The sequence below is a fragment of the Talpa occidentalis genome, unplaced genomic scaffold (genome assembly GCF_014898055.3).
Source record: "Talpa occidentalis isolate TD23 unplaced genomic scaffold, MPIMG_talOcc4v2.1 talOcc4.16, whole genome shotgun sequence".
Lineage (NCBI taxonomy): Eukaryota > Metazoa > Chordata > Mammalia > Eulipotyphla > Talpidae > Talpa > Talpa occidentalis.
This window is the reverse complement of record NW_023601653.1, coordinates 76,231,437-76,254,273: the sequence shown is the minus strand read 5'-3', so window position 1 is coordinate 76,254,273 and position 22,837 is coordinate 76,231,437. Positions and strand designations below refer to the sequence as shown.

The 22,837-nt window shown below is 48.6% G+C and overlaps 2 protein-coding genes across 8 annotated transcripts in view; both read left to right on the top strand.

The window, feature by feature from the left end:
• Window positions 1–8,197, top strand: part of KMT2D (lysine methyltransferase 2D) — a 37,331-nt gene extending 29,134 nt beyond the window's left edge. For 5 of the 6 annotated variants that reach the window (XM_054696592.1, XM_054696595.1, XM_054696594.1 and 2 more), the window contains 12 exons: window positions 144–319; window positions 424–554; window positions 1,497–1,629; window positions 1,708–1,829; window positions 1,994–3,134; window positions 3,975–4,111; window positions 4,210–4,340; window positions 4,826–4,873; window positions 6,024–6,309; window positions 6,515–6,588; window positions 6,698–6,806; window positions 6,940–8,197. In XM_054696592.1, the coding sequence (XP_054552567.1) occupies window positions 144–319; window positions 424–554; window positions 1,497–1,629; window positions 1,708–1,829; window positions 1,994–3,134; window positions 3,975–4,111; window positions 4,210–4,340; window positions 4,826–4,873; window positions 6,024–6,309; window positions 6,515–6,588; window positions 6,698–6,806; window positions 6,940–7,032 (2,581 nt within the window). In that variant the 3' untranslated portion in view covers window positions 7,033–8,197. The remainder of the gene's footprint in view (window positions 1–143; window positions 320–423; window positions 555–1,496; window positions 1,630–1,707; window positions 1,830–1,993; window positions 3,135–3,974; window positions 4,112–4,209; window positions 4,341–4,825; window positions 4,874–6,023; window positions 6,310–6,514; window positions 6,589–6,697; window positions 6,807–6,939) is intronic. The other variant, XM_037514671.2, reaches the window with a different exon arrangement.
• Window positions 8,198–10,035: 1,838 nt separating this feature from the next.
• On the top strand, window positions 10,036–22,810 carry PRKAG1 (protein kinase AMP-activated non-catalytic subunit gamma 1). Of its 2 annotated transcripts, XM_054696590.1 has the most exons (13): window positions 10,036–10,110; window positions 13,594–13,634; window positions 14,191–14,239; window positions 19,760–19,869; window positions 20,069–20,150; window positions 20,250–20,308; window positions 20,448–20,493; window positions 20,594–20,648; window positions 20,983–21,109; window positions 21,217–21,382; window positions 21,543–21,580; window positions 21,842–21,988; window positions 22,088–22,810. In XM_054696590.1, the coding sequence occupies exons 4-13, from the start codon at window positions 19,798–19,800 to the stop codon at window positions 22,193–22,195; spliced, it is 900 nt and encodes a 299-aa protein (XP_054552565.1). In that variant the 5' UTR covers window positions 10,036–10,110; window positions 13,594–13,634; window positions 14,191–14,239; window positions 19,760–19,797; the 3' UTR covers window positions 22,196–22,810. The 2 variants fall into 2 exon arrangements, with proteins under 2 accessions (XP_054552565.1, XP_037370566.1); XM_037514669.2 differs by lacking the exon at window positions 13,594–13,634 and having other exon boundaries at window positions 10,078–10,110.
• Window positions 22,811–22,837: the final 27 nt, after the last annotated feature.

Sequence of the window (22,837 nt, the reverse complement as noted above, 5' to 3'; positions counted from 1 at the left end):
TGAAGAACCGGGGTGGGGGATAAGCGCTTGCGTTTTTCCTTTGACCAATGACAGATTTCAAGTAAGGCTACAATATTGACTAATCTAGATTTGGGAAGGGCTGTCTACAGGCTGTTAAACAAATGTCTGTTTTTTTCCCTCAGGATGGAGAGTGACGAGGACAGCGATTCTCCTGACAGCATTGTGCCAGCTTCGTCCCCTGAGAGTGTCCTGGGAGAAGAGGCCCCTCGTTTCCCTCAGCTGGGCTCAGGCCGGTGGGAGCAGGAAGATCGGGCGCTTTCCCCTGTCATCCCCATCATTCCCCGGGCCAGCATTCCAGGTAGGGGCTGCTCTGAGCCTGAGCCAGGCCCGGCTGGGCCGAGTTGTCAGAGGCTGGGGAAGAGAGGCCACGGGAACTTACTGGAGCCCCTCTTTTTTGTTCAGTTTTCCCAGATACCAAACCTTGTGGGGCCTTGGACTTGGAGGCCCCTGGAAAGCTGCCTGCTGCCACATGGGAAAAGGGCAAAGGAAGTGAGGTGTCAGTCATGCTGACAGTCTCCGCTGCTGCAGCCAAGGTGTGTCCGGGGGGTGCCGTGGAGGCAAGGGAATGCTGGTCAGAGCGTATCTGGATTATTGACCATTCAAAACTATGCAGTGAGGACCTACTGTGTGTGAAAGCCTGGGCTGGGGACTCTGGGGTTAGGGTAAATGAAGCATGGCCCTTCCCCTCCAGGGCTTCATAGGCCAGTGGTAAAGCACAAGTCAGCGAGTAAGGAAAGTGTAGTATATGACAAATACTGTAAGACAGCATGTCCCCAGGCACATTAGGTGGCACTCTGTTTTTCAAACATTAGCAGGGTTTTGTGGAACTAGGAAATCCCAGTTAAAACAACCTAAAGGTTTCTTTACCATGGGACCCCTCAGGTTCTTTAATTTGCTAACGTGTATGTAAATCTTTTAGTGGGTGTAATGTACACCATTTCCTAAACTCAGTTGACATGGGTCCCTTTTTGTGGCACTCCTATCAGTGCCCACAGCAGTTTGGGAAAGCCGCTATAAAGGAAGTCTGTGGGAAGAGCTGGCTGGCACGGGGCAGGCCTGACTGGCCTTTTGGCTATCCTTGTTTCCACTAAGCTGGTGGCAGTGCCCACTCCACACACTTCTTTTTTTTTTTTTTTTTATAAAGTTTTTTTTTTTTTTAAATATTTATTTATCTATTTGATACAAGCACTAGGTACAGTCAGAAGCGCGGGAGGGTGAGAGAATTCACCAGTCAGAGCGGAGAGTAGAGCAGGCAGACTGACGAAGTACACTGCTGAGGGGAGCAGCGGGCGGCAGGAGAGGTCTGCGCGCCATGTGGGACCCTCCTCCGGTGGCCAGGGAGCAGCCGGGGATCGAACCGGCGCCACAGAGGCCGCGGGCAGCTTCGCAATCCAGTGCTCAACCGCTGCACCACCGGGGAGGCCCCTCCACACACTTCTGACACAGCTCTCCCATCTCCTTCCCTGCCCTGGCAGAACCTGAATGGTGTGATGGTGGCAGTGGCAGAACTGCTTAGCATGAAGATCCCCAATTCCTACGAGGTGCTATTCCCAGAAGGCCCTGCCCGAGCAGGCATTGAGCATAAGAAGGGGGACGCTGAGGGCCTTGGTGAGTGTGGCAAGAAAACAACTTGGGATCTGAGGGCAGTGATTCTGGTGGGAGGCTCTGACCCCTTCCTTCCCGCAGGTGGGAAAGAAAAGGGTCTGGGAGGCAAGAGCCCCGAAGCTGATTGGCTGAAGCAGTTTGATGCAGTGTTGCCTGGCTATACGCTCAAGAGCCAGCTAGACATCTTGAGCCTCCTGAAACAGGTGGGTCGGGGGGAGAACAGGGGGTGGATATTAGGAAAGAGGTACTGGCTAGGGCAAAGAATGCAGAGGGCTTTGGGGAGAGTGTATCTGGGTGGGAGGAGAGGGAAGGGGCTGGTTAAGTGAAGAGCTGGCACTAATGATACAGGGCACGTGCCCTCCCATAGGAGAGCCCCGCCCCAGAGCCACCCACCCAACACAGCTACACCTACAACGTCTCCAATCTGGATGTGCGACAGCTCTCCGCCCCACCACCTGAGGAACCCTCCCCACCCCCATCCCCCTTGGCACCCTCTCCTGCCAGCCCCCCTGCTGAACCCCTGGTTGAACTCCCAACTGAACCCTCAACTGAGCCACCAGTCCCCTCGCCTCTGCCACTGGCCTCATCCCCTGAGTCAGCCCGGCCCAAGCCCCGAGCGCGGCCTCCCGAAGAAAGTGAAGATGCCCGCCCCCCTCGTCTCAAGAAGTGGAAGGGAGTCCGCTGGAAGCGGCTGAGGCTGCTGCTGACCATCCAGAAGGGCAGTGGGCGGCAGGAGGATGAGCGGGAAGTGGCAGAGTTTATGGAACAGCTTGGCACAGCCCTGCGACCTGATAAGGTGCCTCGAGACATGCGGCGTTGCTGCTTCTGTCACGAGGAGGGTGACGGGGCTACCGATGGGCCTGCCCGCCTGCTGAACCTGGACCTGGACCTGTGGGTGCACCTCAACTGTGCCCTGTGGTCCACGGAGGTGTATGAGACCCAGGGCGGGGCGCTCATGAACGTGGAGGTCGCCTTGCACCGAGGCCTGCTAACCAAGTGTTCCCTGTGCCAGCGCACTGGTGCCACCAGCAGCTGCAATCGCATGCGTTGCCCCAATGTCTACCACTTTGCCTGCGCCATTCGTGCGAAATGTATGTTTTTCAAGGACAAGACCATGCTCTGTCCAATGCATAAGATCAAGGGCACCTGTGAGCAGGAGCTGAGCTCTTTCGCCGTCTTCCGACGGGTCTACATTGAGAGGGATGAGGTGAAACAAATTGCCAGCATCATCCAGCGGGGCGAGCGGGTGCACATGTTCCGTGTGGGAGGCCTTGTGTTCCACGCCATCGGACAGCTGCTGCCCCACCAGATGGCTGACTTCCACAGTGCCACTGCCCTGTATCCTGTGGGTTATGAGGCCACGCGCATCTACTGGAGCCTCCGCACCAACAACCGCCGCTGCTGCTACCGCTGCTCTATTGGCGAGAACAACGGGCGGCCAGAGTTTGTTATCAAAGTCATCGAGCAGGGTCTGGAGGACCTGGTCTTCACCGACGCCTCTCCCCAGGGTGAGCACTGGGCCCTTGAAATAGTAATATGGAATTGGGCAAGTTTCTCCTGGAATCACCTTTACAGTGTTGAGAAGAGATCTCTGCAGGGTGCTTGTGAGTGACCATCCTTCCCCCACCTCCGGCAGTCGGAGGTCTCTTGAAGATCCCCTGAGAAAGTCTTTTAGCCTCACTTAGTCACCTTAAGTTCCCTTGTAATTGAAGATATTTTTGCTGTCTAATTTCACATGTTCTAGCTCTTTCCTATATTCAGTGGAACGAAAGGCGTTCTGAGACCCTGTCACCTGGCTCACCCAATCTGATCCTGACCTTGAGTTCCTTGTGGTTGCTTTTCCCTGGAAGAAATTCTTTTGTCCTTTGTCTTAGCGTTAACGATAAAAATAACAACAAGAGCAGTTTCCTTTTAGCGAGCATACCACAAACTAAACTAAGTGATTTTTATAGATTATTTTGTTTGTGCAACCCTTTGAGGTAAGTACTGTTGTCATGCCCAGTGTATACATACACTGAAATTTAGAGAGACGTCAGCATTTGGCTTAAGGTCCCATGGTCAGTACTAGAACCCGAACCCAAGTCTTCCCAACTCCAAAGCATAGCTGGACTGGGTCTCCTGGGGCCTGGGTTCACGTTTCTGTGATGCTGCTCCAGGGTTGGAAGTCTCTTGGCTTGTTGAGGGAGAGTGGGCCTGGGGTTCCCTCATGAGGGTCCTGAAGAACACACACCTAATGACAGGGAGCTGTGCAGGCTACAGAAAACAGCTGTTGCTCTGGATCAAGATCAGGAGCTAGAGGTCAGTGAGCAGAGTTGCCTCTGAGAGCTGCTGTCTCCTTTACCTTTCAGCTGTGTGGAATCGCATCATTGAGCCGGTGGCCGCCATGAGAAAAGAGGCCGACATGCTGCGGCTCTTCCCGGAGTATCTGAAAGGCGAGGAACTCTTCGGGCTGACGGTGCACGCTGTGCTCCGCATCGCTGAATCAGTAAGTGAGGGTCAGGGACTCAGGGGCCAGGTGGACACGGGGAACTGAGGTCCTGTCCCAGAAGCGCTCATGCTAAGGCGAGCACAATCTGCCCACAGCTGCCTGGAGTAGAGAGCTGTCAAAACTACTTATTCCGCTATGGACGCCACCCTCTGATGGAGCTGCCCCTCATGATCAACCCCACTGGTTGTGCCCGATCAGAGCCTAAAATCCTCACACACTACAAACGGTGAGCTTGTGGGTTTGGGGCCAAGGGATATGGGAGTGGGGGTTGGTAGGGGTGCTCTGACCAATTACAGGAGTTTAGGGTTACATATCAAGAGTTTCCTTGGAGAGACGGGGGCTTCACTCTAGGCCCTCTGGATAGAGGGTGCACAGGTATTGCTAGGGTGTCCCCTAACCTGCCCAGGTGTACAGGGTTCACTTGGGCTTTAGGACAGACTTCTTTTGGGGACCTTGGGAATGGTTGCTGGGTGGTTCTGGGTAGACACTGGTAAAACTTTATGGAATATATAAGGAATCCAGTGACTCCTGCTCTTGTTTTGCTTCAAGGGGGTGGGTGCCTATGAGTCTCCCAAACCTCAGACACCCCATGAGTGCCCAGGGTCACCTTCCCTTCCCCAGGCTGAGTTGGTATCAAAAATAAATAGAAATATAATAGAAAAATATTAAAACTTTACATTTGTATAGCACTTTATACTTTTTTTTTCAAAGCGTTTTCACATCCATTATCTCATTTGATCCTCACAACAACCTTATGAGGTAGGTAGGGCAGGTGGTATGACCCCCATTTTACAGCTGAGAAAACAGACCCAGAAAAGTTAAGTGACTAGACCAAGGTCACACAGCTGGGACTAGAACCTTACCTCTTGACTTGTGGGTCACTGTTCTTTCTGTGTTCTGCAGTGGCATGACCTTGGCCCCTGGGCAGAGGGAGGCAGAGTCCACGGTAGCAGGGCTTTCTTGAAGGCCTTCGGTTGCTCCTCCAGCTGCTGTAGAGTGTCACACTCTACCCCAGTTCTCCCTAGTCCTCGATACTCTACAGCAGTGGTTTTCAAACTGCTTTTTGGTGTGTTCCAAAAAGCCCTGGAACACATATGAGTGGGCAGAACTTGGCACTTCCTATGCATAACTCCCCCTTCCCCAAATTGGATTCATCTAGAAGAGCTCCATTCTTATCTAGTTTATGTATTGGAGTTCCAATAACATTTTGTTATTAAAAAGATTTCTGCTAAATAAAAAAGAAAGGAACAAAAATGTTTGAAAACCACTGTTCTGGGATGGGCAAGAATTTGGCTGATGCCCTAGGGTGGTGAAAAGGCATCTTGCCAGGCAGCAGTTATTCCCCTGCACTGAGCCATCTGCACAGAGCCCAATGTTATGTCCAAAAAGGGACGGTCTGAAGAAGGGAAAGGATCCCACCTTTTGGCTGTGAATTCAGAGCCAGTTTTAATTCAAATCTAGCCCGATGTGCTAAACACAGTCTCTGTTCTCAGGGCTACTAGTTTGTACCAGAGGGTAGGTCTCTGACATTTGAGCAAACCATGAATTTAAATTCCAGGCCTGGGCTGCTTGGGGAAGACCTCCCAGAGGAGCAAGGCCTCGAGTATGGTTTGGCAGGAGGGTGGTGTGGTAGGAGGCGGGGAGATGGGAGAGCAGGCTCAGTGTAGGGGAATTGGTGCCCCCCCACCTCCTCCACTCCTTACCCCCTACCCTGGGCTCTCTGTGCTACCCAGCTGTCGGAAGGGTCCCAGTAGCTAGTTGCTGCCTCACCAAAACCAAGACCTAGATGCCCCCGATCCATTCCCCAGGCACCACACACCCCTGACTGGCGTGTTGCACCTCCCAGGGTGGGTGGCTTGTGCTTGGTCTGAAGGAGAACTATCTTGTCATGGACTGTGTCACCTCCCAGGCCCCACACCCTGAACAGCACCAGCATGTCCAAGGCATATCAGAGCACCTTCACAGGCGAGACCAACACCCCGTACAGCAAGCAGTTTGTGCACTCAAAGTCATCTCAGTACCGGCGGCTTCGCACTGAGTGGAAGAACAATGTGTATCTGGCTCGTTCCCGTATCCAGGGCCTGGGGCTCTATGCAGCCAAAGACCTAGAAAAGCACACAATGGTCATCGAGTACATTGGCACCATCATTCGAAATGAGGTGGCCAACCGGCGGGAGAAAATTTATGAGGAGCAGGTATGGGCTGGCAGAGAGACCGTGGGGGTGTGTGGTCCACGCGCTCAGTCTAAGAGCCGGGGCAGGATCGGGGCCACAGGAGCAGGTGAGGGGGGGAGGGAGGGAGGGAGGTGAAAGGAAGAGTGACAAGTGAAGACAAGCCCGCTCCCAGAGTCCCCACCACTGCCGCTCTCTGATTCTCTTGCTCCGTCCGCACCCTTTCTAGAATCGAGGCATCTACATGTTCCGAATAAACAACGAACATGTGATTGATGCTACGTTGACTGGAGGCCCTGCCAGGTGAGAGTGGGATGGGGACAGAGGGATTTAGGGGTCCTTGAGGGTGGCACTTTTGGCCAACAGAGCGCCAGAATCCTCCCAAGTCAGTTCTGCCTGTCCCCCTGCCTAGGTACATTAACCATTCCTGTGCCCCGAACTGCGTGGCGGAAGTTGTGACATTTGACAAGGAGGATAAAATCATCATCATCTCCAGCCGGCGAATCCCCAAAGGAGAGGAGGTGAGAGGAAGCATCCTGAGTGACGGAGTAACTCCCTCTGTGCTACCATTTACCAGGAGCTCAGTTCTAAGTCCTCTGCCCTCCTCACTCTCTCTAGGGGGCTGGCATTGATTCTGCCCTCTTCTCTTTTCAGCTGACCTACGACTATCAGTTTGACTTTGAAGACGATCAGCACAAGATCCCCTGCCACTGTGGAGCCTGGAATTGTCGGAAATGGATGAACTAAGGAGCATTTGAGGCTACCAGGCAGGGGAATCCCCCTACCCCAACCTCTTCCCTGAAAGGGATGAGGGGAAGAGAGGTAGCAGCCAGAGCCAGGACCCAGGGTTGGGGCTGCCGGCTGACCGGAGCCCCTGGAGCAGGAGGCTGGGGCGGAGGGTCCTAGGCCAAGCCCACCCTGGGCACCAGGGACAACCCTCTTCCCCGCTACCGGCCCCTAGGCTGGCATCTCTGCCCCCAGCTCCGGGAGGGGCCAGACAGAAGCAGCCATTGGGCATCTCAGGTTTGAGGGGGATATGGGCCGGGAACTACCCAGAAGCATCTGGGAGGCAGCAGGGAGAGGGGAGGAAGATGTGTGGCCGGGCCTCACAGCCCTGCTGCTCCCACCGACCTCTCCGGCCCAACTCAAGGCTGCAAAGAGACTTGACTAAGCTTGACAATCCCAAAGGCCGGGACCCACACCCGGCCCTGCCTGCCGGGTCCTGCCCCCACCCTCACCCCCATCCCCTTACCTTTCGATCCGTCTTTGTCTCCCTCTTCTCCCCTGTGTTCTGTCTCTCTATGGGTTGTGTTTCCTTGTTTTCCACTCTGACAAATGCAACATGAACGGGAAAGAGGCACCAGCTGCCCAGGAGGGCAAGCTCGGCAAGCCAGGCAAGGAGACCCCACACCCACACCTACCTCATTTAAATGTTGGATTTTTTGCTGTTTTGAAATGTGAGACCCTCTCTGAACCCCCTACTGCCCCAACCCTCTCCCCCACCTCACTGCCCTCTTCTGAGTGGGTGGAAGGGGGGGTAGGAGGAGGAAGAAAAAACAACAACAAAAAATCCATCTTTGTTTTTAATTATGGGCATGGGATAGTGGTTGAGGCTAATGGTGGTGAAGATTGGGGATGACTGGCCCTTCGTTGCTCTCGGACTTCCTTCTCCATCTGGACATGGGGGCAGGAGGAGTGTGCTAAACCTAGGACCAGGATATCTCTTTCCTGTTTCCCAACCCCATCATGAGCCCATTTGCCCTCCAACCCTTAGGTGGGGTAGGTGGGTGGTAGGGTGAGGGCTATCCCTGAGTGGCATGCCCATACCCAATGAGGCAGGGTGTGTGGCCCGGAGCTCCCATTTTCCCTCAGTCACCAAACTGCTGCTGGTCTGGTGGGAAGGGGTGGTGATGTGGGGGTGGGGAGCTTAGTGTCAGCACGGGGAGGGTGGGGGGTATTTATCTATTTATACATGGGATTGTACATAGTCTTGTGGGGCATGGGGGAGCCGGCTGGAGGTGAGAACCCTCTCCTCTCCCCCCACCCCCGGGGAGAGCAAATGTAAAACTACTAATTTTTGTGCTTTATATATTCTATATAAATATATCTATTTTCTTTTTACAAAACCAGTTTATAAATGGTAGGGGGGCATGGGGCGGACACATGGAGCTCCCCTTGTGGGGGGGCCCCCTCCATTACCCAACCTACCGCCCTTTCCTCACCCCCTCCTCCCCACCCCTTGGCTGTGACTGCTGTATGGTGGGGGTCTTGAGGCTGGGCAATTCCCACCCCCTGTTGTATAGTTGGACTATGTTATAACGCACAAAAGTGAGCTGGCCCCGCGGGAGCCAGAGGGTGATGGGTTCCTTGCCTCCCTTTCCTTCCCCTTTCTGCCCAAGCTTGTGCTGCAGTTGAACCTCTTCCTGGGGGTAGGGGTAGGTCAGGGGGTGGATGAGGCCCCAGACCCCTTTCTGATAGGGAGCCATGGGGGTGAAGATGAAGCTTATATGCAGTTCTTTCCTAGGGGCTGTGGGCAAAGGGCATTTTGTAATTAATATTTTCAAGAATCAAATGTCTGGAGTGTAGTGGTGGGCTTGGTGATGGTGGATGGGCAGGCCTGCTGGAGGGGGAGCATGGTTGCTGTTGTGATTTTAGGTTTGTTTTGTTTTGTTTTTGAATTTGGGGGGTTGCGGATTGATGGGGATAGGGAGTTTTTTTTTTTTTTTTTTAAAGCTGCTTCCTCAACTGTTTCAAGCTGCAGATGTTTAAGAGAACATCTCCCACCCCCACAGAAACCACTGTAATAAAATTTTACAGTGGGGTAACTGGGCTGCTGCCCCCGAACCATTGGACGTTCCTTTTCCAAGAGCAAAAGGCCTAGGCTACAAGGAGGGGGAGTCAGGCTCTGGTTGGGGCTTGGGCCTTGGGCCTGGGAAAGGGGATGGGGCAGACTTTGTAAGCATATGCTAGGTATCCGGTAGTCCTGTAGAAGTTAGAGAAGAAACCTTATACAGTTTTTAATTTTTATATAAACTAACTCAGACCCAAGCTACAAGGTTGGAATTTTGGTTGTTGGTTTTTTTTTTTTTTTTTTTAAGTACCCCGCCTGTATAATTGCATCAGAATTCCCTCCTCCCCTACCCCCCCCCACCCCCGTGTTTGTATTTTGGGTTGGTTTACACTTGCACATACTCAATTTTCAGTTTTTCCCCTTTACAGTCCTCTACTCCTCACCTCCAGGACCCTTCCCCCTTTTTAAAAAATAAATCGCTGACAAGTGTGAATCCCGTGAAGACTTTATTTTGTGTTGTGTGTATCCTGTACAGCAAGGTTGGTCCTTCGTAACAGCGGATGAAATGATTACCTTTTTTAAAGCGCCCTCTCTCCCTCCGCCCTCAGCGCCCCCGTCCTTGGCATGTTTTGTATCAGCGATCATTCTGAACTGTACATAATTTATGTTGCAAGAGGCAAAGGGCAAGTTTTGGATTTTGCTTCTTCCAAGTTTGTTTTTAAACGACAAATAAAAAAAGAACATTTTAAATACAAGCGGCTCCGTCCCGTCACCCTCCTCCCGCCACCTTCGCCGCCGGCCGGACGCGTGAGATCCGGGAGGACCCGTCGCGGGGTCGGGGGGGGGGGGTCGGGGGGGGCGGCCCAGCCCGGGCGAGGGGGCGGGGCGGGGCCTTCCGCCCTCGGCTTGCGTCCGTGCCGGCGCAGGCGGAAGTGGCGTCGCGGCGCCGGGCGTGGGGCGGGGCCTCCGCGCCCCTCCGCCAGCGAGCCGCCGAGAGCGGGCGAACTCCGCCAGGGCCTCTCGTAATGGAGACGGTGAGGAGCGCGGGAGGGCGGCGGGGGGCGCTGTGGAGCCTGCGACACCCCCCAGTCCCCGTTAGAAGGCCGGGGCCGCCGCCGGTAACCAGCAGACGAGCACCCCGAGCCGCGACCCTGCCCCTCCGCCTTCGGCGGGGCGCCCCTCCGGGAGCTGGGCCGCGCCGGCGCGCGCCTTCCGCCCGCGCTCCTCGGGCCGCGACCCCGCCGCCTCCGCTCAGCCCGCGCGCTCCTGGCGGCTTCCGGCCTCCGGGCGGCTTAGCGCCTCAGGCCCCGGAGGTTTGCCTGAGAGTAGGGGTGTGACCCGGCTTTCCTGGGCGAGGGCGGGGTCCGAGGGCGCCCCGCTTGCGGTAGCGCCCGGCCCCGGGAGTGGGACCCTGCAGTTCCCTGCAGAAGGAGCAGTTGGAAGACCACTTAGGCGGCATCGAGGGCCAGTGAGGTCCCGTTTCCTTAATAAAACAAGTGGGGTTTGCCTGAAGGTGGGAAGCTTTCCGTTTTAGAGGCTGCTGTGTCTCTGGACAAGTTTAGGTCATGCCCTGCCCCGCGATTCTGAGAAGGAATGTTGGCCATAGCTCATTCTTGGCAGGCAGGCATTGGCCATTGTAGCTGGTCACCACCCTCTCAGAGATATGCTGCAGGTTGCCTGCTGCATCCCCACCACTAGGATCCTTTTTCTAATACTCTAAAACCTCTCCCATTCACTTCCTTCTCCAGCAACCCTAATTGTGCATCCGCTGGCGGACAGAGTGACTCTGCCCATCTTGGTTAACATCTGCGACTGTAGTTGTGAAGGGCTGTAGCTTCACCTTTCTTTGGATGGGTTACATGCCCAGAGTAACTCCTTTACCATCCATCCCCTTTCTCTGCCTGCAGAGAGTTCATGCCCCTGAGTTTATAAAGGAAACAGACCAAAGTGTCAAGTGACTTGCAATTATTCACTCAGACAAGGGAGTCAGTTCTTACAGGTTAAGAGAATGTTGAGCAAGAATAAAAGGTGTGATTTCATTAAATTTAAAATAATATAAGTATTTACTTGTAAATGTGTTGTGGTTTACAAAGAATTTTCAAATTTAGCCGTCATGTTTTATGTACCGGATTAGGTTCTTGGAATGGAAATTGCTTTAAAAAGAGGAGAAAACATCAGCCTTAAAAATGCTCAACATGACTAAAGTGAGAGTAGGGGCAAGTCAGTGACTGCTGTCATTTAAAGTAGACAGTAATAAATGCTATTGAGATGCAAACAAAGGATTGTGGAACTCGGGCCAGGGAGAAACCATCGCAGGTTGAAAGAAGAGAGTGAGCAAGGGGATAGAGATGTGGGTATGGAGAAATTCACTGAGGGTGAATCAGTGGTTTGAGAGCGCTGGAGCTTTGGATTTTGGTCACCGTGGGAGAAAAGACTGGAAAAATAGGCTGAGAGCAGGGTGAGGTTATTACATACCATGCAAAGTTTGAACTTTGTTTTGTAATGAGGGATGATTTATAAGGAAGGCAGTGAATAGCTTAGGGAATGTTCTTAACAGCTTTCTGTAAATGAATGGAGCTACTTCAGGAAGTAGTGAGTTCCTGGTTGCTGGAGATGAAACCTGAACTGCTTGGAGTGAGAACTTGGTGACCACATCAAAGATAAATTGAGGGGGCCTCCCCGGTGGCGCAGCGGTTGAGCGCTGGGTTGCGAAGCTGCCTGCAGCCTCTGCAGCATCAGGTTCGATCCCCGGCTGCTCCCCGGCCACCGGAGGAGGGTCCCACGTGGCGTGCAGACCTCTCCTGCCGCCCGCTGCTCCCCTCAGCGGCGTACTTCGGACCTTCTGCCTGTTCTGCTCCCTGCTCTGGCTCTGGTGGGTTCTCTCACCCTCCCGCGCTTCTGACTGTACCCAGTGCTTGTATGAATGAATGAATAAATAAATCTTAAAAAAAAAAAAAAAAGATAAATTGAGGCCATGGCTTAGGGCAGAAAAACTGATTTAAAGAACGTTGCAGAAATGAGAGGTGAAAGCTAAGTTTTCGCCGAGATGAAGTTGAGACATCCCTCACAGATCAGATTAGCTGATAGATGTTAAGGACAAGTTTAGGTGATACCCTCCTCTGTAGTTTGAACCAGACATGTTGGCATAACTCATTCTTGGTACCTGGGAACACAGAAAAGCAAAAACAGAACAAAGGTGGGGAACCATGGAAGAAGAAAGGGGTGGGAGGACATGCGCTATTTTGTTTTGTGTTGAATCATTTGCGGAGTCTCTCTGACTCTGGTTGTTGAACAATGAGAAACAGGATCAGGAGGCACAGCAGACCTCTCCTGTCTTGCCTTCTGCTTCTCTTAGCAGTGTAAGTCCATCTTTTTTTTTCCTCCAAAAAAAAAGAAAGAAAGAAATGTGGATCAGGAGTTTGGAAGGAATTGTGAGTCTATGTGTCACATCTAGCCATGTCTCTAATAATATTTTAGACTTATGTAATATAGTGGTACTTTCTCCAGTCCCCTATGTTACTAGAAATAGAGAGGGACAGTCATGATTATCCCACCCCGCTGTGGAGAAATGGGTAGAAAGACGAAGTCACATTTTCAATTGTGTCTGACTCTTTAAGTTATCTGTATCTCAAGCTGTACAACTCTTCTTTTCATTCTGTAGCTGAGTCTTAGGTGTCTTTGTTCATATTAGAGTACATTATTATCATTATCCATTAGAAAGATTAAAAAATTAAGAAATATATTGAAAACTCCATGCTCAGTGTTATGAGTGATATATATAAAGAAGTATAAGATAGTTCCAGGCTTCCAGGAATTTACCATCTGTTTGGTTAGATAAACAAAATAACTGTTGCACAGCACAGTGTATCTTTGGGTGGGTATTGTTTCTGTATCTTTGCAGAGATGTCTGTGAGACACTCCTGCATCATTATGACTGAACAGCCCTGTCTCCCACTTGTAAGTGGCTAGGCTGTTGTTCCCTTAGGCTTGCCAAATTACGAGGCCCAGATGATAGTCTTATGCAACCCAGAGAGAAGAGGAAGATTATTCCTCCCTCTTCCCCCTGTCCCCATCCTGGCCTGTTAGGGGAGAAAATTTAGGATTGTCCTGCCAGCTTAACCCTGTATACTAGCCACCCTCCACCGTTCAGGCTAAGGCCTTCAGCTTCTTATTCCTACAGAAGCTATGGGGGTGAAGCATGACTTTAAGTTAGTTTTGGGATATTACCCAGAGCAAATGGATCCCAAACTGTAAATTCCAGTGGGTGAAAATGATGATCCCTCCAGGTTTTCTAAATAACAATGAAATTTCCAAATGTTCCCACTTGAGGGAGCACAGAGATGATTCTGAAGGTTTCTCTGTACTCAAAGCATTCTCTAATCTCAGGCTGTTGTGGGTAAGTAAACTTGGAAAACCAGTATCTTCTAGGCTTAGCAGCCAGCTGAGGACCTGAACAACCTATTTTATGCTCCGTATCTACCCCTCGGTTATTCATGCATTGACTTTCTTTCTGACAGACAGCTGCTGGATTCCTACCCAGGTGTGGTCCTCCCTCAATGTAAGGGACGTGTCAATGATTCTAGTACCCATGACTATGCTTAGTGAGTGAGTGGGGGAAAGCAGTGTTGTTTCTCTGACTTCTATGTTTTTATAAAGTAGATCTGTAGGAATCTTGTGCTTTCTAATCTCAGCTTTTAAGTTTCAGTAGGCAGTGTAGTATAAAAGGACATGAGCTTTACAGTCATGCAGATTTATGTTCCAATCTCTCCTCCACCCCTACCAGCCATGTGACCTTGGGTAAGATGCTTAATATTTGTTGACTCTCAGTTTCCTAATCTGTGAAAAAAGGGTGAATAATTTATGTCAGGACTGTTAAGAAACTAAATTAGATAACATTTTGAAAGGGATTTAAAGTGCTTTAAAGAAAGAACTTAATTCGGCCCTCCCCCGAGGCTGCCTGCAGCCCTGCAGTGCCGTTTCGTTCCCCAGCCACAGGCGAGGGTCCCACCAAAAAAAAAAAAAAGAAAGAAAGAAAGAAAGACCTTAATTCAAGACTAGGCTAAAATGGACAGAACCTAGGATAGACTGAATCCTTGCTTTTCTTGTCTGTCCAGGTCACTTCTTCAGATAGCTCCCCAGCTCTAGAAAATGAGCATCCTCAAGGTAAGTTTCCTAAAGAAAGGAAATGGGTATGAAGTTAGTAGCCGGACCCTATCTTGTCTTCAGCAGTGCTTTTGAGTATCTCCTGGGGTCTCCCCAGGGAAAATCAAAGCCAAACCATACAAATCAGAAACAATAATTTGGCAAGATCACCTGGGAATAAATCTTGGGCAGAGTGGGGATGATTTATATCTTCACCTATCATACCACTTGAGGGGAAACTTCCATGGGCAGCTCTGGGCTGGCTGACCATGTTTTGAAAGTCTCTGGTTACTTTCTGAGTAACTCAGAAGTGGTGCCTCTAGGATTTTTATCATCCTAGCTAGCATTTAGTGAGCTCACTAAATCGTGTGTACTAAGTGTACATAAGAAATTATGGGAGGGGTGCGGGGAGAAAAATGAATAGGGTCAAAATAAGGGGGGTGCAATTGTATGGGGAATATAACCAAAATGAAAATGCATACATTGTGCAAAAATGAAAAATGATGTAAGAATTATATAAAATAAACTATTTTTTAAATAAAATGGAAGAAATTATAGAAAGGCCTTAAGAACCCTTGGGATAAGTCTAGAAATAAAGGCATTAACCCTAAAATCCAGGGTACAGGAGAAGGCAATTCCAACACTTGCTTCCAATACTTGGTTAGGATGGAATAGCTTACCCAAGTCCATCTAGAGAGAACCAGAACTTACAGGCATCTCTGCTAAAAAAATATTTCCCAGGAACCCTCCTAGGTCTTTGTAGGACACATTTATATCATTAGGATATACACTTTCTCAGAGGGTTGATGTATAGGCTGAAATGCTAGGACATGTTATTAAGGGTCTGTGAGTTCTTCGCAAGAATTTTTAAATGTTCTGTTTTCATTTTGTCGGTATCCAAGAAAGTTAATGTAGTCATGTTTTGAATTATCTGGATGACCGTTCATGCTGTAGCATTGCCACGTAATATCAGTGCCTGTTTTATGTTTCTGAGTGCATATGCATTAGAACCAAGGCAGGGGTTAAAAACGCAGATTTTCTACATGGATCCATCAATGAAATGGGCTGCATATGCCTGTGATGTCTGAGAGGAGACAGCAGCTAGGCTTGCCTAGTCAGTTGTTACTACTCAGGAATTTAAAATCTAGTTTCGTCAGATGTTCTGATATTTAAAGGAAACTTGGGAATTTAGATTTTTATATAAATCTCCAGATTTTAAAATTTAACTCATTTGAATTATTTTTAAATACTGGGAAAGCCATTTCAAGTATATTTATAGCACTAAATATATAAACATATAGGACTATATTTATAGGCCTAAAATGATAGTTTTTAACTATTAAGGTAGCATGACTTAAACTGGAATCAAAAAACAATTTCTTAGGAGTCTGAGTTTTCATTGTTTGAAAAACAATGCTGGGGGCTTTCCTGGTGGCGCAGCAGGTTGAGTACACGGCACTGTGAAGCTGTCCGCAGCCTCTGCGGGTTCAATTCTTGATCAGCCAGGGAGATTCCCACATGGCATGGCAGACCTCTCCTGTCCCGCCCGCTGCTCCCCTCAGCAGTATATTTTGGTTATCTGCCTGATCTGCTCCCCACTTTGTCTCTGGTGAATCCTCTCACCCTCCCATGCCACTGGCCAGTACCCTAGCTCTTGTATAAAAATAAATAAATCTTTAAAAAAAAAAGAAAAGAAAAGAGAAACAATGCTGGGCTTCCAGTTAAAGGTGATGCACTGAATACACACATCTACTTCCATCCCTTCACAGAAAACTACTAAAACTACTATAAAGGAATTTAGGAAAAAAGTCACAAACCCACCAGAATAGGGAAAACAAGAGAAGAGACAATAGCAGTGAGTTTTTGGAAGCTGGAAAGCAAACAGAAGAGCGGTAAATGACTTGGCAGACCTGAGAAGACCAAATTACATACTAGCAGTAGGTAAAGCCAAGCAGCATTGATGGCCTAAGAAGCGGTCAGATCGCAAGACTCCCTGTTGCACTGAGAGCAGCTGGGCAATTTTGCTCCCAACTTGGCAAAAATGGCGGTGTTGGAAAGGCCTTAGAACTGTTTGAGGGCTGAAGTATGTACTAGAAACGGGAGTATGAAGCAAAACAAACTACTAGATGCTGAGATCCCACTTCCCCCCATTCAGTTTCCAGAATGGTGACAGAAAAGACTTTACCCTCCAAGAGCAAATTGAATTTTCTTCAGAATGCCCTTAAGCGGAAAGACTTAGTATTGGTGTCCCATCTAAATAACAGGCAATGAAGTTTACTTACATACTTAGAGGTTCTAATCAGCTTTAAAGATTGCGCTGTTAAATATGTTTTGAATCCTCCTTAAACCATGGATTACCCGACATTTAAAGAAAATCTCTAACATGAAAAGAGTGGTCTAAACTGTACTCCCATACACACATTTCCCCCCCCCCAAAAAAAAAAGGGAAAAAAAAGCAATGGAGAGGAAAAGTTAATGCATAGAGAACAAAACTTTTAAAATTAACATTATTTTAGGGCCTCCCTGGTGGCACAGGGGGTTGAGATGCAGTACTGCGAGGCTATCTGCAGCCACTGCAGCACGAGTTCGATCCCCGGCCAGCCAGGGAGCAACCCACATGGCGCAGCAGATCTCTCCTGACTCCCCTGCTTCTCCCCTCAGCAGTGTATTTTGGTTGATCTGCCTGTTCTGTTCCCCACTCTGTCTCACCCCCCGCCCAATGCCTCTGGCCTGTGCCCCAGTTCTTGTATGAAAAATAAATCTTTAGAAAATAAAATAAAATTAACATTGTTTTATACTCAGAAGAACATATTTTCACCATGAAACAAGTACAGGATACAATTTTTTAAAAAGAGAATTTTAGAAAAACAAAAAGGAGCTCTTAGAAATTGAAAATAGCATAAATGTTTGAAAATAAGCAGAGAAAGTCTCCCAGAAAGTAGAATTAAAAATCAAAGAAATGGAAAATAGGACAGAAAAGACATTTTTAAAACAAAGACAAAGGAACAGTCTAGGAAATCCAGTATCTAAATAATAGGAATTACAGATAGAGGAAAATGACAATACAGAGGGAAGAAATAATCAAGGAAACAATTCAAGAACATTTCCTGAGGGGTATTAGTTTCCCTAGTGAAAAGACTCGTGATTATTTAGCACAGTGAATGAAACTGACCCAACCAAAGCACAATCATCAGATTTCAGAACACTGGAAAAAGAAGACCCTAAGTCCCCAGAAAGAATAAACCAAGGATCAAAATTGCCTTAGACCCTCCGTAACACCCAAACTAAAAGACAGTGGAGCAATATTTTTAATACTCTGCAGGAAAATAAATTGCAACCTAGAATTTTATATCTAGCCAAATTATAAAGATAAAGGTAAAATAAAAATACCTGCAGGCACAAGTTCTCAAAAAATTTCCTTTCCATGCACTGTTTCCTAAAAAGCTACTGGAAGCTTGTTTTGCTCCACCAAAACATGGGGGTTGGAAAAAAAAAAAAAAAAAAAAGATGAAAACATGGGCCACAGAGTACAGGAGCGTCAGTACTGGAGGTGTGCATGGGCTTCCTGGGTAGTGACCAGAGAAAGCTGTCAGGGTGATAGCAGTGCTCACCAGCCCGACAGCCCAGATTCGAGCAGGTCAGAAGACTCCAGAGAAGACTTTGGTAGTTTAAATTGGCAGGCTAATGCTTCTGAACTTCTTGAAAGGAGAGTTTGGGGGTTGAATTAGTTATAAGTATTAATGCATAGAGAATTAAGCAAATAAAAAGATAAAATAATTATTAACCCTAGGAAGAAGTTGTGGAAGAAAGAAAAAAATGAGAATTTACTATTTGGTTTAGCTCTGAGCAATAAATACTTAGTCGAAATTACTGAAATAATGATGTAACCACCATTGTAGTTGAACTTCTGGAAAAGTGTGGGTAGAGGTGGTGGGAGGTTCATGTTTGTGGAGTCCTGGTAGAAAGAGAACTAAAAACTCTAAGTACCAAATAATCAGTTAAAAGAGGACCCATCTTTGATTAGGAGTAGTACAAGGAGGTGGGTGCCAGGGATTGCAGTTTTTTAAAACAGTATTTGTAGAACTGTTTGACTTTTTAAACTGTGTAACTATATAACCTTGGTTATACTTGGGTAAAAAATTAAAAATAAACAACTGATTAAAGAGCATGAACTTCAGAATCAAGTAAATCTGTGTTTGAGTCTTTCTTGTCATACTGATGGTAGGTGACCTTGAGTAGTTTATTTATAACTACTTTCCACCAGTTTTCTCATATGAAAAATGTGGACAGTATTTACCATACAGATTTGTTGTAAGGATTAAATTATGTAATATTTTTAAATACACATAGTAGGGGGCCTCCCTGGTGGCACAAGGGGTTAAGTCTCAGCATTATGCAGCTTTCGGCAGCCCCTGCAGCATGAGTTTGATCCCTGGCCAGTAGCTAACCCATATGATACAGCGGACCTCTCCTGTCTTGCCTGCTTCTCCCCTCAGCAGAGTATTTCAGTCAGTCTTCCTGTCCTGTTCCCCACTCTGTCTCTGGTGAGTCCTGTCACCTCCTGCACATCTGGCCTGTACCCCAGCTCTTGAATGCATAAATAAATAGATCTTTAAAAAAAAAAAAAAAAAGTACACATAGTATGTAGTACATTCAGGCTATTATGGGGGAGGGGTGCTTTTCCAGTTTAGAGCAAGCAATTAAAATCAGAGGAATGGAAAGGTAGCACATCCATGGTCTCCCATTTTTCTGGAGTATGTAGAATGGAGGCTTCCCTGATTGTCTAGGGGTTAAGTCTCAGCACCATCACCCCTTTGGCCTGAGTTCAATTCCTGGCCAGGCAGCTAATCCACATATGGTGCAGCAGACATCTCTTGTCGCCTGCTGCTCCCCACTTTGTCTCTGGTGAATCCTCTTACCCCTCCCCACCTCTGGCCTGCCCCCCAGTTCTTCTATGCAAAAATAAATAAAAATAAATAAGATGTGCTTAAAAACATAGAGCATATAGAATGATTTCTGATTCACAAGGCCATCCCAAGATGGATTCTCAGGGTCATCTTGGCCAGGCTGATTAGCTCTAGGCTCCAGTCTAGTTTGATCTGAAATAGCACAACTTGGACTATGACTCACATCTTTGGGTCTCAGAAGAATTTAAGAAACAACTACATCTTAATTGAGAAAAGAGAACAAGTGAAAATATAGTGACTATATGAAAAGGAAAACTTTAGTGAGAGGTAAGAAAATACTTAAGGCTAGAACAGGCTAATGAGGATAGTACAGGTTTTGTGTTAGCAGCCATCTTTGGCCTACGGAGCCGATAGATATAGTCCCACCTGGAGATCAGGGTTGGAGGAAGTGATTTCTAAGGAGTTTATCCAGATTTTGTGGGGACAATAATAAAACCTTATTTTATTTATTGACCTTATTTTTAAAATTTGGCAACTATTTTGCAACTATTTCAGCAGCTCTCCAGCACTTTTGTGTTCTTTGATTGTGAGTTGTTACATGGAAGGATGCTACTAACTATCCCACCCTATGCAGAGACCCCAGAGTCCAACAATAGCGTGTATACTTCCTTCATGAAGTCTCATCGCTGCTATGACCTGATACCCACAAGCTCCAAATTGGTCGTATTTGATACTTCCCTGCAGGTAGGTGACCGTCCTTTCCTTTCTCCCTCCTTGAGAGCCTGTGGTTCAAACCTCTCGTCATGTCTCTCTCACCAAGGGTAATATCCTTGTCCTTCTTTGGGGTTAGTCTTGCGTTTTCCCCAGAACACCCAATCCTGATATTTTGAAATCTCCCAACTGAATTTCCTTTGTGATTATTACTCTTGTTGGCTCTCTCTAGGTGAAGAAGGCTTTCTTTGCTTTAGTGACTAATGGAGTACGAGCTGCCCCTTTGTGGGACAGTAAGAAGCAAAGTTTCGTAGGTAAGCAAAAGTTTTTGGAACACCATATTATCAGCATCTTGTGCTAGTAGGGGAGGGAAGTTTTGAGCAGTGCTGAGGACTCTTTGTCTTGGCCTCTAGGCATGCTGACCATCACTGATTTCATCAATATCCTGCATCGCTACTATAAATCAGCCTTGGTAAGAAATGTTAGCCCAGTGACCAAAATGACTGCTCCTCTCCAAAGTTACCCTCTCACATCTCTCTTCCTTCAAGCAAGCCGCAAGGGTTAATGGAGGAGGGATAGCAACTCTTAAATTTTGTTGCTGCTTCTTCCAGGTACAGATCTATGAGTTAGAAGAACACAAGATAGAAACCTGGAGAGGTGCGTTGAGAATTGGGGCTAGGAATGGATAAAGGGATGGAGAATTCCTGGGAAACCGTTTTCAACACTTGTAGTTTATGAGCCTCCCTTTTCTCTTCAGAGGTGTATCTACAGGACTCCTTTAAACCGCTTGTCTGCATTTCTCCTAATGCCAGGTGAGTTCTAGCTACCCATTTTTCTAGAAGGGGAAGAGACTTATCAGCATAACTAAAGCTGTAAACACCAAAAGATCCAGGGGCAGAAGAGAGAAAATTCTCTTCTCAAACACACACACACACACACCCTCTCTCTTTCTCTCTCTTGTGCGCTCGCTCTCTTTCTCTCACTCTCTCTCACACACGCACACACACACATTGTTTAGTTCTGTTCGGACCTCTGCCCCCTTCCTTCAACCACCAGTTTTCCCTGTTTCTAAACATACTCTAAAGAGCTGTTTAACCACCCTTAGCCCCAGCACTATGGAACTTACTGCCCCCCACCTTCCCACAGCTTATTTGATGCTGTCTCTTCGTTAATTCGAAACAAGATCCACAGGCTGCCAGTTATTGACCCGGAATCAGGCAACACTTTGTATATCCTCACCCATAAGCGCATTCTCAAGTTCCTCAAATTATTTGTAAGTGTTCCTTTCCCCAGTTTTTACTTCTTTTATTCTGGATTGGAGGGATATTCAGGAGTGGTTTGGGGGAACCTTAAAAATCAAGCTGTTGGCTCTTTCCTCAGATCACTGAGTTCCCCAAGCCAGAATTCATGTCTAAGTCTCTGCAAGAGCTACAGATTGGCACCTATGCCAATATTGCTATGGTCCGCACTACCACCCCAGTCTATGTGGCTTTGGGCATCTTTGTACAGCACCGGGTTTCAGCCCTGCCAGTGGTAGATGAGAAAGGTGAGACATTGGGCAGGAGAGGGAGGTCTCCAAGGAGATTCGGGGGGGGGGTTTGGGAAAATCTGTCCCCTCAGCTCAGCCTGGAGGGTGATTCTGTGGAAGGAGGGGAGGGATCCTTGGATGCCAGATCCTCCTCGCTGAGCTGCCTCTGTCCCCCTAGGGCGTGTGGTGGACATCTACTCCAAGTTTGATGTTATCGTGAGTGATCGTGGAGGGGCGGGGAGGTAGGGAAAGGGGCGGGGTGTTGCGTGTGAAGAGGGAAGACAGTCTTTGTGGGAAGAGAGTCTTTGAAAACTTGCAGGTTTTCACGTCCTATTTGAAAAGGAATTGAATGAGCTGATTGTGGCTTGTGGGCTTGGCTAATAACTACCCTGAACGCCTCTGGGGAGGCTGGGAGGGCTTGGGGCTTGGGGGCCCAGCTTCCTGCGTCCCTGCAAGCATCCTCCTCTCCCGCCCCAGAACCTGGCTGCAGAGAAGACCTACAACAACCTGGACGTGTCTGTGACCAGGGCCCTGCAGCATCGCTCGCATTACTTCGAGGGCGTCCTCAAGTGCTACCTGCATGAGACCCTGGAGACCATAATCAACAGGCTGGTGGAAGCAGAGGTAGGGGGAGCAGCCTACAGAGTGGGGTTTGGCAGGGATGGTAGGAGCACCTGAGATTGGCACTAAACATCCTCTTTCTCCCTTGTTGCTCTGTGCCAGGTGCACCGGCTTGTAGTGGTGGATGAGAATGATGTGGTCAAGGGCATTGTATCGCTGTCTGATATCCTGCAGGCCCTGGTGCTCACAGGAGGAGAGAAGAAGCCCTGAGGGGGGGGACAGGCCAGGTAGCGCTGAGGGAGATCCCCACTCACTGCCTGCCCACAGCTCCGGGAACCACAGATGAAACCTTGAGAGAATTGTGACTCCATGCTCTGCACAGGCGCCACCTCGCCTCTGTCTGCGGCCGCGAAAGAGTGTGGAGGAAAGAGAGTGGATTCTCAGCTGTTCTTATCCTCACACACAGGGGAACAAACGGTGGAGTCTCGCCCACCCTAGCCCCTGTCCTCTTAGACATCGCCCCCTTTCTGGGTAAATGATGGACTCTTTCCCCCTCAGGCAAATCTGATCTCTAAGAGATCCCCAGGCCTCACCCAGCCAGTCCCTCTCTCTCTGCCCTTGACTCTGCCCTGAGATAATATAGCACAACAAACGTCTTTAAAAGATATTTTTATTCATTCTGTTTCATGCTGTATGGAGGAGGCTGAGTCCACTTAGAGACATTTCTTCCCATAATGGGAAGTGGGGAGGGTTGTAGGGAGGAGGGCCTTGGGTTCCTGTGCCGTAGGCATTTGAGGGGAGACTTGGGTGAGGTGGAGGAGGACCGAGTGGTTAGCTGAGGTTATTGCTTTTTATGGTAAACCTAATTAAAATGACAGGAACCTCTTCATGGTATTGCGGTGTTTGTTTTTT